The 18,228-nt window shown below is 39.4% G+C and overlaps 1 protein-coding gene across 1 annotated transcript in view; it reads left to right on the top strand.

Annotated features, from left to right (window-relative positions):
- The window catches only part of TBC1D32 (TBC1 domain family member 32), a 52,194-nt gene extending 36,882 nt beyond the window's left edge, over nt 1–15,312 (top strand). Inside the window, exons 25-34 of the mRNA XM_075264593.1 lie at nt 1,439–1,547; nt 3,607–3,700; nt 7,014–7,136; nt 8,167–8,250; nt 8,906–8,969; nt 9,759–9,874; nt 11,403–11,557; nt 14,063–14,203; nt 14,807–14,995; nt 15,152–15,312. Coding sequence (XP_075120694.1) covers nt 1,439–1,547; nt 3,607–3,700; nt 7,014–7,136; nt 8,167–8,250; nt 8,906–8,969; nt 9,759–9,874; nt 11,403–11,557; nt 14,063–14,203; nt 14,807–14,995; nt 15,152–15,262 — 1,186 coding nt within the window. The 3' untranslated portion in view covers nt 15,263–15,312. The remainder of the gene's footprint in view (nt 1–1,438; nt 1,548–3,606; nt 3,701–7,013; nt 7,137–8,166; nt 8,251–8,905; nt 8,970–9,758; nt 9,875–11,402; nt 11,558–14,062; nt 14,204–14,806; nt 14,996–15,151) is intronic.
- Nucleotides 15,313–18,228: the final 2,916 nt, after the last annotated feature.

The following is an 18,228-nucleotide window of genomic DNA, read 5'->3' as shown; positions in this document are numbered from 1 at the left end:
CCCTTAGGATTGAGTCACAGGCTACTTTTGGTGCCACTAAACAACATGGCTTCCTAGCAGGAGACTCACAAAAGCAGGAATCCTAGCGCCAACTATAGACTCACACAAACTGCCTGGCATTTGCTGCCTCAACCTGCCTGCACACTCCTTACTGTCACCTCAGGAGTCGCCCTCACTCTACTCACTCACAGTTACATATAGCTTTCCACTATATAACACATCACATTGTCTGGATCACGACATATACAATACAACACATCACATTGTCTGGATCACGACATACACAATACAACACATCACATCACATTTGCTAGCCCACCAAACTTTTTAAAGCACTTTTACAGTTTCACACGTCTGTGTCTGCCCAATTCTCAAATCACCGCAGACGAAGTCGCGGGTAAAAGCTAGTGTAAAATAAATGAGCCTGAAGCAATGTTTCACTGCGGGGTACATTGGCTAGAGACATGTGGTCATTGGGCATGTGAGGGGAAAGTTTTTGAGCAGAGTTTGCTCATTGGTTGAGGTGTACTAACAGTGGAAATATATGATGGGGACAATGTCAGGAATTCTGGAAGTAAATTCACTAACTAGAGATACCAAGACCTGTATCTTAGAAAACTTCACTGAACTAATTCACTGGTCTAACATATAAATAAAACCTAATTTTATTAGGTAAAGATGATAAAATTCAAACTAAACTCAAAAAATGCTCAAAGTGTATTCTAAATATTGTAAAAGTAAGACTGACACCTGACTTGGTTACTACAATCAGGCCAGTCTGTGATGCATAAGGGCAATATAAACTCTCAGCCTCTATTCACATTCTGCTGCTACCAATGTCCAAACGTTTCCTAAGACTCTAGTGGTGAGTCAGAGGACAATTATTAAGGACTACTATCATGTAGCAAGCTGGCCTGATTGCAGTAATCAAGTCAGATACTTCAGTCTTACTTTTAGGATATATTTAGAATACACTTTGTGCACTTTTTGGACTAGTTCACGCGGGGCAAATTGGTCAGGATTTTGACGCGGAATCTGCGTCAAAATGCTGCTAAAAAAATGTCTCCCATTGATTCAGCCCCGTCCGGAGCGGAAAGCTGCGATGGAATGTGTACACGCGGAAACCCGTGTGAACTAGCCCTTTGAGTTTACTTTGAATTTTATAGGCTTTACCTAATAAAAGTTAGATTTTATTTATATGTTAGACCAGTGATTTAGTTCAGTGAAGAATTCTGGAAGTAGCCAGACTTGGAGCACAGATTATTTCAGGAGAGGGGTTGCTGAAATTAACCTGTACCCACCTTGTGATTATGTTACTGAGGATATGGCTGCCTATGAGAAATCCTGATAACTACAGAAAAACTACTCTAGTGATATGTATTCCTTACTGTACCTTTATGTGATTGAATTTATTGGCATTATTTACATGCAATTTCAGGAATATCATTATAGATGGTCTGTCTGTGGAGAGAAATCATATTCTGGTGAGGATGAATGTAATTGGAGGACCACATGAGCGAGTTTTACCTCCTAGAGTGGTACTTCAGGTGATGATATACATTTTGGTATTTTTCTGAATCACTGATTGTTAGAATATGTCATAACTACTACTTTTAGTTGCTTAGTAATTCATCTTTTTTTAACAATGCATGTCAACAAATCTTAAGGGTATTGAAGAGATTTGGAATTTTTCCTCTGGTACCCACCATTCCTGAGCAATCAGTGTGGTTTGTTTCAGCACCAGATATGGGCACCTGTCATCATCCAAATACTGCACCCACTGCAGGCAGTAAAATGTAGTGATAGAAATGCCAATCTGAGTGGTCTTGTCACCTGTGTGCTATTGTTAAAAGAATACTAAAACCAGAAATGAAAGCTAAAAGTACAGGAGAAATATAGCAGCCCTTCCTTTTGTCAGTCTGAAGAATTGTATTTTATGATCCTGAAACAAATATTCTTAGAGATGTGTTGGGAAGTGTTGTATCGTGGAACCAGTATGCGTGGTTACATTTTTAGTCAATATATATACAGATACGCATGCGTATCCCTCTATAAGACATACATACGTAAATATATATGCACATATACCCATGTATGTATGTGTAGCAAATAGCAAGAGTATTGAACATCATCAGAGGGTGCACTGGGCTTGAATCAAACCTGCTAGGAGGTGCAGTGGGCAGATGCTGAGAGGGACTGCCTGGAATAGCACGGACACTCTCACAACCAGGAACTGAAAACCAGGGAGTATTGTATGAGCCTGCGGATATAAAGAATGGTAAAAATGGTCAAACACACTTTAAGGTTCTCAGCTTTGCTCATTCATGTAACAATCATTTCCTGCCTTTAGTCACATTTTGTTAGTCCCAGAAAAACCCCTTAAATGTAGCCTGATATTGAATCATCCATGATAGCCTTAGACTGTTGATCTAAAAAGGTTGGCCATGATTGGAACTGACCACAATTCATGGATTATTCATAAGTTTGTAAGGCATACTTGTCAGTACCCTTACTAAATTGCTCATGCATACCATAAATGAACATCTTAAATACAATGATCTGGGCAATTCATTGAAAAATAACCGAAACCGAGCATCAAGCAAGATACCTAAATTAACAAAATCATGATGATGTTGTTCATGTCAGTTATTTTAATTTGGTTATTACAATATTTGCAGTTTGGACCAAACATGGCCAAACCAAAACTTCTCTTAGGCTAAGGCCCCACATTGCGGAAACACAGCTTCTTTTGTTGCAGATTTTGATGCGTTTTTTTGAGCCAAACTTAGGAATGGCTATAAAAGGAATGGGAAATATATAGGCGTACTTATACTTCTACCATCTGCTCAATCCACTCCTGACTTTGGCTCAAAAAACCGCAACAAAATCTGCAAAAAAAAAAAAAGCTGTTTCCACAATGTGGGGCTTCATCCTTACACTTTGGGGTCTCTTCAGACTCCAGAGTATAAAAAGCAGAGGGCCAGGGGAGGAGAGGAAACTTAAAAAACAGTGTTAGGGTGCGTTCACACGAAATTGAGCGTGATCTGGCACGTATACGGCGTGTCAGACTTTGAGCGCTCAAAAAGATCCCATTGATTTCAATGGGAGTTACGAGCGTATACGCCGCGTTATTTTGCGCCCGTAATTTTACGGGCGCAAAATAATGCGGCGTATACGCTCGTAACTCCCATTGAAATCAATGGGATCTTTTTGAGCGCTCAAAGTCTGACACGCCGTATACGTGCCAGATCACGCTCAATTTTACATCGTGTGAGCGCACCCTAACTCATTCTCCAGCTTAACTCCCTGCTGTCTTCAGCACTTCTGGCTGATGTCAAGGTATGGCTGAAGTCACATGTCATCACATTTCATGATCAATCACTTGTCAGTGAAATATAAGTTCACAACGTTGAAACATCATTTGATATCACAAGAGAATAAGCAGATGTATTTAGATAGATCTCATACATGAATGCTTCTCTGTTCTGGTGGTTCACAGTGTTGCAGCAGCAATGCAGATAATATATGCTGTCATTATTACTACATGTATTTCAGTTTAATCATCTGGAATTTTATTAATAAACCCGTTTTTTTTTTTTTGTACAGAATAATGATCCATATCCTTGCCCAATGTTTTCATCCTACCCAATACCAAAGTGCTATATACCAGAGGGAACTGGAACTGAGGATTCTAAACAAGGTGTGCACATTTCTTGTCATATATCACTGTCTATAATGGGGTTAGTCAGAATTTAGTTATGGTGCCTATCATTTTGCCATACCAAAAAAGTGCTCTATAAAGCACTTTTTAGATATTTTGTGTGACTGAATCTGCAATGGTCTTAAATGAACGTCTGACTACACGTAAACATTCCTTTAAAGGGGATGTGCCATTACAGACCCTTAACCCCTATCCACAGTATCACATCACAGGAATCAGATTACTGGTAGCCTCAGTGATCAGAACAGGATACTTAGTCTGTTTGCTTCTTCCTTGTTAATGAAGATCCAGTGCAGATGTGTGACCAGCACTCCATTCATTGTTATGGGGCTACCAGGACTGTAATCTCTAACAGCTCCATAGAAGTGAATGGAGCACTGGTCACCGAAGCGGTTTTGCAATTCATTCACAGGGAGGATGCAGGGGACTGTCCATTCCCTCGTTTTTCTGATTGCTGGGGGACCCAGCAGTCAGGCTCTTAGCAATATGACAACTGTACCCATCCTTTGGATAGGAGATAAGTGTCTGTAAGGGGTCGTATACATACTTTTTAAGGTATGAAAATGTATGTAAAGTTAGTCTTTATGCTTTGGAAGACATTTTGTGTTAGAATTTTGCTGCTGAATGAAGGTGTTAGCAGAGAGTAGAAATAATGGGTACAGACTTGTCTGTGTGAGTAGCTGCATGGACAAATAAGCTTCCCTAAGGAGTCTGCCAACAGTATTACTGCTCCTTGCTACCAACAATATTTGTTCTTAGCGATAAACATTTTGTAAGATTAGAGCACTTAAAACATAACTAAAGTTTCAGACAATTTTTGATCTTTTTGCAGCTTTTGTATCATTACTACGTTTTGGTTCTGTGAAATCCTGCAGTCCTTTCACTTTTGCCCTTGTTTCTGTATTTAGAGCTGATCCCTGCTTTTCATTGTGTACAGTGTACGGGGATGCGTGCAATAAAGAGAAAATCAGGGTTAGGAGGGTCACTTCAAACCGTTATATCGCGGCTATTATAAAATGTAGAAACTTTTATTGTCCTATGAAAGAGGAGATTCCCAACTTGCATATGGTACTACTACCAGCTATGGTACTCTACCTGCATAATTTCCAGAGTTATAACTGGTTGAAAACACCGTCAAGATTGGAATACTTATATGCAGCTGGATCTACTCCAACTACTCTGCTGTTTCATAGGACACCAAAAACAAGTTTCCAAGTTTTATAGTGCCCGAGATATAGCCATTAGCCATTTCACTTCACACAGCCCATATACGGCTCACAATGCTCTCAATACAGAAGCAAAAGAGAGTGAAAAATGCAGGATTTCTCAGAAAGGAGCCATAACTTGTTAATAAATTTTGTAATACTTTATTGACACAAATGCTGCCAGAAAATCAAAAGTTGTCCAAGACTTTAGTTACAATTTAACCCAACTACAGGTTTGAATGAGAAGGACTCGGCATGAGCTAAGTGCATTACTATTCACCCCGAGTAGAGCACAGTCAGAGACACTGTAACTTTATACAGCTCTATGAACGAAGGGATACAGCCGTAGTCCCAATTTTTAGGAGAAGCAAGGGTCCCAACCCGTTTTCCAGATAAGAAGGATGAGCTTCACACTTAAATGATGTTGAATCATTCACCACAAATTTTAATGGTAGAGTGCAGATTTACATGAAACGTTTTTCGGTCCACCGACCTTCATCAGACTCTACACAAAAATAATAAAAACCACAGTGTAAAGACAATACGTACACAATTAAACAGTGATACATCATTATATACATATATACAAAAGGCCATAAGTAGTAACTGGTAGGGTGACGGCCAACAAATTGTTCACATAGTCAGGAAATATCTGAGTAATGTGGATGTCAAGGATAAGTAAAGCAGGCAATGAAGAGTGAACTATGTCCAAAATTATATAGTGACAACCAAAAAGCATTGCTTGTGTAGAGTCTGATGAAGGTCAGTGGACCGAAAAGCGTTTCATGTAAATCTGCACTCTACCATTAAAATTTGCGGTGAATGATTCAACATCATTTAAGTGTGAAGCTCATCCTTCTTATTTATACAGCTCTAATTCTGGAGCCAAGGGGTTAATGTCATGGTCTTGGTCTTGTTTTGAAGCCAAGAATCTTGGCTGTAACTCTCATAGATTTAGAAATCACTGGTTAAAGCAGGTGTGTACTCCTGAATGTGCAGGGAGAGGAGAAAAACATTAAAATTCAGATGCCATACTTGATGCTTTCTGACCATCTGACCTTTCAAAAACAAAACGTAATCAAAAACTGTCAAAAAGTTTTACGTACCCACAAAATACAAAGTCTCATAAAGCTACACTGAAATCGAATGTAAAAAGTTGTAAAAGTGGAAATGCAGAGAGAGATAAAAGGTTACTGTTTAAAGAGTTAAAATGTACATAAGGCACCAGAAGGTTTTTGCAATTTTAATGTGACTGTAAAGTGCTTGTCTGGCTTATTTTTTTTATTGTTCAATAGTGCTGTTGAAGTAGCCATTTAATATAAAAAAAAAAAAAAACCTTTCCCCTGGGTCGCCATTTCAGCAGCTGCTGCTTTCTTCTGTTTACAAGTATCCTGGGCTGACATGACCAGTGACATCCCGTTTATTCTGGGTCACCGCAGGAGCCAGTCACAGGCCTCAATGATGTCTGCTATGACATGTTGTTTGTGGTTAAGAGCTGACCACTGAAGCTTGAGATTGGTCGCAGCGGTCTCCTGACACAAACCTCCTGGGAGCCTGTGAACTAAACACTAGAGCTGCCATTGCTAATTACAGAGGCCCAGGGAGAGAGTGGTTTTTCTGTTTAAAAGGGCCATAAATAAAAAAAAAAAGTCAAACAGCCACTTTAATGTGCAGATCCCATTTAATGTTCTGTGAATGAAAACTAGGGTTAAGCCGATCTTGAGATTTCAAGATCGATTTTAAAATTCGATTTCCGATCATTTTCCAGCCGATCTCGATCCTGATCGCGATCGTGAAATTTGCTCGATCGCCGATCGGAATCCGATCCTTTCCGAACCCGATCCTCAACCCTAGTCAATGCTTCTCTATGGGAAAAGTCACTTTTAGGGTTGAGCCGATCTTGAGATAACCTCCAATCTCGATCCCGCTGGAAAAGATCGGGTCGGAATTCCGATCGCGATCGTGAAATTTACTCGAACGGTGATCGAAATCCGATCTTTTCCGATCCCGATCGCTCAACCCTAATGAAAACTAACACATGTACTGATGTAATGACTATGTTAATAGTGAGCTTTTTATTTTTCTAGATCATGAACTCTTGCGGTTTCTGTCATCTGGAGGCACAGACCAAAAAGTAAATTGGCTTGACAATTGCAAAAGGCTATTCTGTAAAGCTATGAAAACCAAGCCTGAAGTATTAAGGGGATCTGGTGAGTGCTGTGTGTCTTTATTATATAAGGACATTTGTATTCATGGAATCCAGTTACTTCTAGCAGACTGATCCTTCCAACTACAAACCACCTCTACTACCATGCCTCTTGTATGGCGGGAGAGATATGAGCCCTTGATAGATACCACTCTGACCCAAGGGGATTGGATATGCAAGATATAGTGACAAGCCATCCGATCTATTGGTTACCCAGTTTCTAACATTAGATCAGCAGAGGTTCAACACCTGGGATCCGTACAGATCTCTGGTACTGAGACAGACCACTGCTCACTCGCTGTACACACTGTAGCTGTGACTATGGTTACTGCAGCGCTGTCATATTGAAATTTGTGGGACAGTTCTGCAATACTTACACTCGTTGCTACAGTTTCTATGGCGAGTGATCTGGTGTCAAATCCCTGCAGTCCTAATATTGATCGGCTAGGGATAAGCTATCAATATTAGAAACTGGATAACCTGTTTAAAGCATGGAGAGAACCAGAGTGGTTATTATATGCACTGTCAGCAAAACAGTCAGCTGTCCACAATCCATAGAGCCAAAGAGCTATTCTAAACTTAAATTTAACACATAATCTACATAAAAAAAATGTTTTACTGGGAATATATGAGTATAGGTTGCTTACTTGGTCCCTCTTCAGTTTCATCACTTATTCGACATGTATTCCAATTCACTTGGCTTCTTTCATAGACTACACCCAAAGCTCCAGTTTTGAGCCACAATTAAAACTTTCCACACTTAAAGTCTAAATAAAATGATAAGTAAAGTATATACAAAGCTTCTCAGGTTCTGCAGGTTAATATAGAAATACTGGTAAGCATATAGGCTATGGAGTAATTTATTTCTCTTGGAGTTTCCTACGCCAGTCTTACTTAATCTATTCCCCCGCGGGCACAAGAGATGCCTGAATTATTAGGAGGCTCCTTCCTCTTAAAGGACTTTATTATTGCAGAATAGCATTTTTAAAAAAGCATATATTCCAACGGTCTTGTGTTTATTTTGCTCCCTGTAGTGTATGGAGAATTATTAGAGAAATATATATCCCACATGTATGACGTTCCTTCCAACTGCGTTTTTGTCTTACCAGAATATAAAGGTAAGCTGATCTAATTTCTTGACGTGGTAGCTTCATAAACTGTCACTGTATTGCACGAATCCAGTTTTGGTGGCAATTTTGATGGGCATGCTAATGATGAATTGAGGTCACTCTGCAAAATGAGAGATATGGGTGCAAGTAGTAATTCATGTCCACCAAAATATATAAATTTAAAAATGCTAATTCAGCCACACTTAACCATACTGTTGAGGCGTTCCAGGCTATATGGTCATCTTGGGACGCATACTGTATTTTGAATGGTCTCTGACTCCTTCCCCTTCCCTTCCTCCCCCACCCCCTCATTTCTACTCTCAGGTTTTTGTGATGTGTATACATTTCCAGTCTATTTGACGGTATATGCATTGCTTCACGTTCATATATTTTAGGTTTTCAACTCTTGTGTTGTATTGTATTTTACAAAAATCCTTTCAATAAAAATTACAGTTTAAAAAAAAAAAAAAAAAAAAGCTAATTCTTTAGAAATAGTAATACAATATTCATAGTCACTTGCTTTTTTTTGTTTTATATGTAAGCATCTGAAAAATTACTACGTAACTAAAACACAACATAGCTGCAGCATGGGCAAATTAATTTGGTTCATAATATCTAAATTTGGATATTTAATATAATTTCAATCCCTTTTTTTTAAATCTAGATTCACATTTACCATATGAAAGTCTTACACCAGCTCAGCAACTGGGTGTTAAAATTGTTATCAGGTAATATATATGGCTTTATTTACCTCTGACTCTATATTATATATACTGTATATAAGTAACAATTAAAGGTCCTGATGACTTGTACAAATGTATAGCACTCATTATAAGGGGTTGTCTAGTTTGGGCAATCTTTACTTGTTAGAAAAGGAAGATGATCACAAAACGTGCCCTACTGTGATGCCCAGTGAACAAATCTGCTGAGAGATTTGGCAGAAAGTGTTCAGTTTGGAGCACCAGCACAGGGTCAATGAAATATTAATCTGGGCCCCTTTAAAATCAGTGGACTGTCTATGTAATGCAGGCAAGGACCAGTTAGTTAGAACAAGATATTTTCTCAGTTACTGTTCACTATTCTAGCCATAATCTGAATATCCTGAACAGAGTTGCCTGAGTTCCCTAAAAGGCCATCTGAAAATGTGTATTATACAGTAGGGGTTATCGCTACCCCACTGAAAAAGCAGAGCACACACAATATACAGTTAGTCTTTCATACCTTTGTGAATATTTTTAGAGCAGCCAGCATTAAAAAAAAAAAAAAAAAAAAAAAAAAGGGTTCCTGCTCAGAACCATGATTTGTGATTCATATACCTGTTTAGCACAAGGAAATTTAATATCTTCTCTGGGTCGTTTGCACTTTTAAGATCTATGGTTTCCAAATTTCTTTCTTTTTTCATATCTTGATCTCTGCACATTTGTAAAGCTCATGCTCTTTTCTTCTTCAAACAAAGCTCTATATAAGTAAGCTAAATAATTACCTAATAATAATATTAAATGTGTCTGTTTGTCCAGATATGGTAGACATCTAGGTATTATAAGTGGTAACAAAGAGCAAGATCTCACTCAACTTCTTCAAAAGTGTGAATATTTCCTACAACAACAGCAAGTATCTGTAAATTCTCCATTACGTATCCTTTAATTGAGAAATATCTTGAAGAAGGGCTCCAGGGCACTTTTTAGCTTTATTTAACTCCGCAATTGTCAATTTTCTCAAAGCTTGGGGTCAAGTCTAGTTGCTGTAAACGGTGGCTCAGTGGTTAGCATTGCAGCCTTGCAGTGCTGGAGTCCTGGGTTTGAATCCCGCCAGGAACAACATCTGCAAGGAGTTTGTATGTTCTCCCCATGTTTGCATGGGTTTTCTCCCATACTCCGAAGACATATTGATAGGGGAAAAATGTACATTGTGATTCCTATATGGGGCTCACAATCTACAGAAAAAAAGTCTAGTTGCTATATCATCTTCCATACACAGCACACACAAAGAAAAGGAGATTCTACTTCTCGGTCTATCTGTAGTTCACCCTCATAAGTAGCCACATCATGGAGGATATTGGTACAGCAGTACAAAACAGTATTTACATGAATTAAACACTTAAGCAACATAGAAAACGTATTATCTCCACAAGTTTGTTTGGCTGTGTTCTGCTTTTCTCTGACTCCTTCCTTATTCCCCTGCCCTCTGAATAGATGTCTGTGGTAAGCTATAATTTCATAATAAAGTGAGATTCCATTTTGGTGCCCCGAGATGGAATTCAGCAGAGATTTCAGAGTGAATGTCAGTTTAACAAGGAGAAGAAGAAGGAAATAGTGTTAGTATTACATGACTTCATATACTTGTCTGTACTGTTGATTTATTCAATATTTGTTGGAAAGTTCATAGCCATTTAATTATTTATTGCATTTTAAACTATAAAATAGAGGTGCTTTTGAGATTAAAATACAACAATCTAATACACACTTCTGATTCTAGGTCTGTGCTAAGATTATGGAGCGAAGTAGGTAGAGGTATAGAAATGCATGAGTACAGCTAGCAATCTGTCGCCCAGTCTGTTTTTATCAAACCTTAACACCTTCCTGCTCTGTGCCTTACATAAGTGCTGCATCATGACTTCTGGGTCTTGGCTATATCACATAGCTGGGAACCGGGACTAGCCGCCTTAATCACTTTGTCATTAATAAATTATTGCCTAATTTCTTGAATGTATCTCACTATTGATAAGAATGTCAACTATTGCACATCGTGGAATGTAAATATTGTCCAAGAATTCCAAGATAATGACTACAGAGGGATCTAAAATACTAGCAATATTGTAAATAAATAATCCCCCGGTCTCTATTTTGTGGACATTTGTCATTACACTATATGCAAAGCCATGGCCGGGAAGAGGCATTATTGTTGTGTGCGAGGTTTTTAGCTAACACATATTTCTATATAAATGGAGATTGGCTACTGTGTCCAAATGACAACACATCGGGCAATCTATACGCAGATGAACTGGTCAGCGCACACTCCTAGGGATGACCGTGTTTGCCAGGGCATTAGTGGTGATATTTGGTAGATGTACTATAACTGATAGTTACAATTCAAAATAAATATTTACAATTTCAGTATACTCCATATCCAACCTATATATTCCTTGACAGTTCTTACATTAGAATATTTACAAGGAGGCTATCCTGGTCATGATTGGTTTGCATCTTCTATGTTCTTGATAATGTCAGGGGATGCAGAAAAAACATTCACATTTCTGAAGAAATTCTCCAGTCTCCTCCCATCAGCATATACCTGGATTCCACGACTTCATAATTCTGTAAGTAATCCTAGTGATAATGCATGATATATCTGGTAGATCTTTTGATATTTTGTTGTTTTGTTTTCATGCTACCTTATGGACCTACAGCAGGAGTAGAGACAAGTCGGTGCTGTCACCCTGTTGCACTCTACAAATCTAATCATCGGGGATTTGGGAGGCCATTATATAAAGTAGTTGGAATAAAGCATTTTTTTTTTTTTTTGGATTGCAACATAATTTCGGAAGTTATCTTAGTTTAATCATTTGTGTTAAATTCTTTTCTCAGACTTTCCTTCAGCCATTTTGATTAGATTTATGGGATAGATTCATGAAAACTGTTACTGGCTAACACCAGTCTTCCCAAATACAAATACAAATGTGCTTTATTAGCATGACTGAAGAAAAACATTTGGTTTTGCCAAAGCAAAGATTGATTGGGGGTGGGTAAGGGGTGTGTGGGTTCGTGTGTCCTTGGGGTCTCATCGTCCTTATTTGGGACGTGTGGGTACGGGTGGGCGTGGGGTAGACGGGTGATGGGGGGGCTTAAAGGTCTTTGGGTGGTGGTGGGGGTTTACTAGTCCTTTGGGATTTCATCTTCCTCTGGTTTGGTGACAGCTGAACAGGTATTAGGCAGCGATCTCCACGGTGGACTCCTCTTCTCCCAGTAGGATGTAGAGTTTCCTCTTCTCGTCTGCAGATATGAAGTCTGGGATGTGAGCAGAGAGTCTTTGGTAGTAGATGGCCCTCACGGCTGAGTATTTGTTGCAGTTTAGTAGGAAGTGGGCCTCCTCTTCTAGGGCCCCTTGGTTGCAGTATTGGCACAGTCTGTTCTCCCGTGGCTTGTAGGTCTGCTTGTGCCGCCCCGTTTCAATCTTTAGGTTGTGGGCGCTCAGTCTGTACCGGCTCAGGGCTTGTCTGTGTTTGGGGTGGGGTATTTTCTCCAGGTAGGTGGCCATGGTGTAGTCCCTTTGCAGGGATTGGTACATGGTGAGTCTCTTGGAGTTATTTAATTCGTTTCTCCATTCTTCGATGTACTGCTCTTTGTTTGCCTCTATGGTTGCCTTCACATCCTCAAGTGGATAGACGGTACACCTGATGTATGACAAGGCCCGAGCGTCCTCATAAATGAGGAAATATATCAAATATATTAATAATCTATTCAAATTTGAAAATACCTCAAATAAATAAACACTATAAATAATGATAATACAAAATAATGATTAAATAAATATAATAAAAAAGAAATCACATCCACAGACTCTATACTGTAAGCCAGTGGTTCTCAACCTGCAATATGCATCACAGTGGGGTCTCTTTAGGGCCTCATGTATAATTAATTTAAGGTCCAGGGGGGAGCATGAGTAAACATATGAAACAATGGTATTCACATCCCCTGGGCTCTGCGCAGGCCCCTAGCCTTTTCCTGCCTCCTATGTGACGTCAGAGACTTCTGAGGCCTGTGAATGGGCCTCAGCAGTCCCTGTTGTCACTTTGGAGGCCAAAAGGGGCCTATAGAAAATGGAGAGCTGCATCAGAGCACATGAAAATGAGTAACACTATTTGTTATATCTACTCACCCCTAGAGATGAGCGAGTACTGTTCGGATCAGCCGATCCGAACAGCACGCACACATTGAAATGAATGGAAGCACCTGGTACTTCCGCTTTGACGCCGGTCGGCCGCTTAACCCCCCGCGTGCTGGCTACGTCCATTCATTTCAATGCGTGCGTGCTGTTCGGATCGGCTGATCCGAACAGTACTCGCTCATCTCTACGTCACCCCCCCCCCCCTACCCCTTCCTTCATCCCCCCCAAACCCCCTACCCCGGCCTTCACATGGTGATCTTTGGCATGAATGGAGAGGGCATGTTTTCTAAACAGCCCAAGGCCTATGGTACCTTAACTGCCCTGGGGGTAAGTAATGAATGCAACTTACCACTCACACAATAAATCTCTCTGAGGGTGGGGGCCATTTTATTATCTGCAGACAGGACACTATGGGGGTTGTTATTTTACATGTGGATGCTATTATATTACGAGGGGATACTGTGAAGGCCATTCTATTAAATGTGGGCAATGAAGGGGCCATTCTTCAGAGTGTGAGGGTCATTATGCTACGAGGAAGGGCACTGATTGGGACCATTACATAATTGTTAACAAAGGCTCGAAATGATCACTACTTTGGGGGTACTCTGATAAACATTTTCTCACTAGGGGATCCTTTGTTTGAAAAGATTCAGAATCACTACTCTAAACTACAAAAAAATAATAATGAACAAATAAATGTAAATAACAAAAGAAATACAAAAATCCTTAAAAATTGTGACCTTTTTATGCCTTGTATGCCACTAAACTGGTGTACTAGGCAGAATAAATCTGTGCCACTGAAAGATGCAAGCCCTAGTTGTTACACATATTTGTCCTATTAATAAAATGCCATGATGAAATATATTTTTTCAGTTACTGTATAAACTTCTAGATGTGGGTCACCTTCAACTCTCTATTTCTACTTCATTCATTTCAGAAACACTTACCTGTAGATATAAGAGCAGCTGGAATCCATCCCATATATTTTTACACTGCACATTATATAGAGATGCTGATGAAGTCCGAAGTACCACTTGTGTTTTCAGCATTTCGGATGTCTGGCTTCACGCCCTCCCAGGTAATAATATTTGCTTTTCTTAGTACATCATGGGATAAGACTATTTTTGGCCATTATATCACTTTAATATTGCACTTTTTAGCTTTATTTAACTCTGCAATTGTCAATTTTCTCAAAGCTTGGGGTCAAGTCTAGTTGCTGTAAACGGTGGCTCAGTGGTTAGCACTGCAGCCTTACAGCAAATTTTTCCTTTGTATAGTCCCACTGGAGAAATAAAATTACCACTGTGGTAAGATCAGCGCATAGTACTAAATGACTGGTATCGCCATGCTCACAAAATCATGAAAATATGCAGAGATAATAATTTTTTTCTAGATTTGTGAGTTTTGCATACAAAAGAGACATAGAAAGAGTCTGAAAATATAATTCACATCTACAGGGGCAGTATTGGGGTACAATTTCAGAGAAGAGCCAAAGCACCTGTAGCTGCTTATATGTAATTCGGCATATATTGTATGTGTGTCTGTATATATGTAATTGTTTTAAATATATTTTGTCACAATTCAGACTTTTCACTTTTTTCTTTCTAAACTTGAGGAGATATGAAGCCCATCTCAGAATTCCATATTTTACATTTCTTTGCTGATCTATGTATTTTTACAGATCTGCCAGCACTGGCTAAGTCAGTGTTTCTGGAACTACTTGGACTGGAGTGAAATCTGTCATTATTTAGGAGTATGTATTCTTCTTGGAGTAGATTATCAGATCTACATGTGCATTGCAATATTTAAACACCTTCAGCAAGAAATCCTACAACACACCCAAACCCAAGATTTACAAATCTTCCTGAAAGTAAGTCTAATGGAGACTAGATGCTTGACATATTTGGCACTTGAAGGGAATATTCACTAAATGCCAATATGTCTGCTAAAAAGGGGGCCAGCAGCGGTCATGCTTGGTTTATGCGGTCAGCGGCTTATGCTTTGTATTTGTTTTACTTCTATGCAGGAAGAAGCTATTCATGGATTTAAAGTCAGTGACTATTTAGAATTCATGGAAAACCTTGAGCAGATTTACAGGCCACTGGTCCTAAAAGAAATGAAAAAATGCTGCATATAACTAACGTTCTACAGAAAAAAATACCAATCCTCTTATATTTTGCAGATTTTAAAAGGAAGGAAAGGTTAAATAACATTAATACATTAATTTTCCTTGTACAGTTTGTGTATATTTTATATATACATAGCCATCTGTTTAAAGGGGCTCTATCAGCAAAATCATGCTGATAGAGCCCCACATATGCGTGCATAGCCTTTAAAAAGGCTATTCAGGCACTGTAAAAGTTAAATTAAACTACCCCCCGTTTTAAAATAATAACTTATATAAGAATGTGCTCTACTTACGGAACGTGCACCCTGGGCGGGCATTCAGGGTGCGCCGTTTTCTTCTTCCCCGCCTCTTCTTCCTCTGACGTCTTCGGGTGCCGTCCTCCTCCGGCGCTTGCTCGCGGACACTGATAAAAAAAAAATAGCCCGGGCGCATGCGCAGTAGCACGCGGCTTCTACTACGGCTACTGCGCATACGCCCGGGCTATATTTTTTTATCAGTGTCCGCGAGCAAGCGCCGGAGGAGGACGGGACCCGAAGACATCGGAGGAAGAAGAGGCGGGGAAGAAGATGAAGACACACCCTGAATGCCCGCCCAACGTGCACGTTCCGTAAGTAAATCACATTCTTTTTTAAGTTATTATTTTAAAACGGGGGGGTAGTTTAATTTAACATTTACGGTGCCTGAATAGCCTTTATTAAAGGCTATGCACGCATATGTGGGGCTCTATCAGCATGATTTTGCTGATAGAGCCCCTTTAAAGGGACTGTACACCTAGAGTCAGTTTCATTGTCGGTTACAGTACTGCAAATATAGGTTGTATTGAGTCTGATAGTTTTCTTAAATTGTGTGATTGATGAGGAATTCCAAAGAAAATTTGTGTACCCATGATCAATATTTTACCTGCCATACTGTATGTTTTAGTTCAGAAACATAAGAGTAATATAACCAACGTCCCGTATATCAATGCTGTTTTATAGTTTTTAGCAGATGTGGACTTTAATGATTTGTCTACTTTTAAATATGTTTGGTTATAATTTTCAGAATGCTTTACACTGTATAGATATGGCTAATGTCAATTTTATGAAGTGTTATTTTTGTAAAAATAAAGTTACTTATTATATCTTGGTGCACACATTGCTCTGTGTTTTTACTTGACCATGCTGCTTTGACTGTTTCACATCTGTGGTTTAGAATCATCACAAATCTTTATTTAATAAATTCCAGATTTATCTAAATATACATACCCCCCACATCCTAAATGGCTAAAAAGTAATTTAATTAAATTTAGGTCTTAAAGGGACAATCCCAGTCTCGATATTATGGTATATGTACAGGATATGCCATAAATATTTTTATAGATGCCGGTCTCACTTCTGGAATGCACACCAGTCTCGAGAATAGAGATCAGGTACCTAATGATATGGCACACAGGCTTGTATGGGGCATGGTATTCTTCCGTGTGCCCCTAATCCCACTCTGAAGCTTTTTCTGTTGAATTTTGTATGGATCCAAAGGAAATAACTGCCATCTTCTGTCAATGCTGTATTACTAAGATACAATATTCTTCCCTAGAAGCAATATGACACCTTAGTATAGCACTGTGGTGCATGGTTACTGCACATAGATCTGCTATGTACATGAGTCCTTGGACACTGGACATGGAGTTTGCTGTTTAAGAACAGATAAAAAGAAATTGATAAGTACCCCTTAATTTCAATGGGTATATTTGTTGTCGGTTTACTTTTGATTTCTATTCATTCTGTCATGTTGTCTTATGATGCCTGAAAAAAGTATAAGATGTTTCTCTTTTCTGGAAAAAAAGCATTCTTGTATTTTTTTACACTCACCATTGACCTGAGCAAACAAAAGGTCTTAGGCTGGTCTTACACGGCCGTAATGATTTTACCGTCCGCAAGTTGCTGATCAGCAACAGAGATACTCCAGCAGGTAGCGGCCTATTATAAAATAAATAAAAGTTATTATACTTACCAATCTTGCTGCTGCTGCTCCCACTGCCTCTGCAATCCTCTTCTCTCGGCAGTCAGGCGTCTACGTATCAACATGACACTGGTTCAAAGAAAAAAAATAAAAAATAAATAAATAAAATAAATCACCTGGGCTGCCGCCCCCCTCCGTTCCACCGCCCGAGGCGGCCGCCTCACATCGCCTCATTAGAGGTGCAGCGCTGGAATACCTGTCATCTGTATTTTATATTGTTGATCCTCACCACTATTATTAATGGAAATTTCTGCTTATTAATGTTTGCTAATTTACGTTCTTTTTACAGATATGTAAAAAGTTTAAAAGTAATTAAATAGTATTTAATATTTCTTATTGTTGGCCACTAGACGGAGCATCAACTATGTACTGAATTGAAGGAGTTATCACATGTATATGGGATGCTGGTGAACTATCCATTGGATAGGTCATCAGTATCTGATCGTGGGGGTGCGACACCTGGACTGATCAGTGACCTGGCAGGCTCTACCTGCCAGATGTTGTATACATGGTATAGAGCTGGAAGTATCTCTGCTAGTATTCAAGTGAATAGGAGCAAAGCTGTAGTCCCCCAGTGTCATAGGTATATGCTCAGATGTGCGCATGTCCGTCGGCAATTTTCCTGTGACCAAACGGGCGCTCGTGTAAGAGGTTACAGGAAAATGGCCGACCGACTTGAGCAGACTGAGCTTTTGGCTGAATATGCAGCCGATGAAAAGAGGCGCGCAGGAGAAGACAGAGGCGTCACTGGAGAGTTTTCAGACAGCACAGGGGACGCCTCCTGTGCTTTTTGAGCAAAAGGAGAACACCCCCTGTGCTGCCGGAAAGCTCATTTACATGTGGAAGAAATAAGAAATTTCTCAGGAACAGCGGCGCAGATCAGAAAAACAAAGGTAAGAGAAGAATAGCCTTTCTTAAGGCTTTTCCGACATGTTCACAGAAATCACCGCTCAAACCAGTATTGTTATATTATAAAG

This window comes from Leptodactylus fuscus, chromosome 2 (genome assembly GCF_031893055.1).
Source record: "Leptodactylus fuscus isolate aLepFus1 chromosome 2, aLepFus1.hap2, whole genome shotgun sequence".
NCBI classification, from domain to species: domain Eukaryota; kingdom Metazoa; phylum Chordata; class Amphibia; order Anura; family Leptodactylidae; genus Leptodactylus; species Leptodactylus fuscus.
Note: the sequence above shows the minus strand (reverse complement) of the source record. Positions and strands in the feature narration are given on the sequence as shown.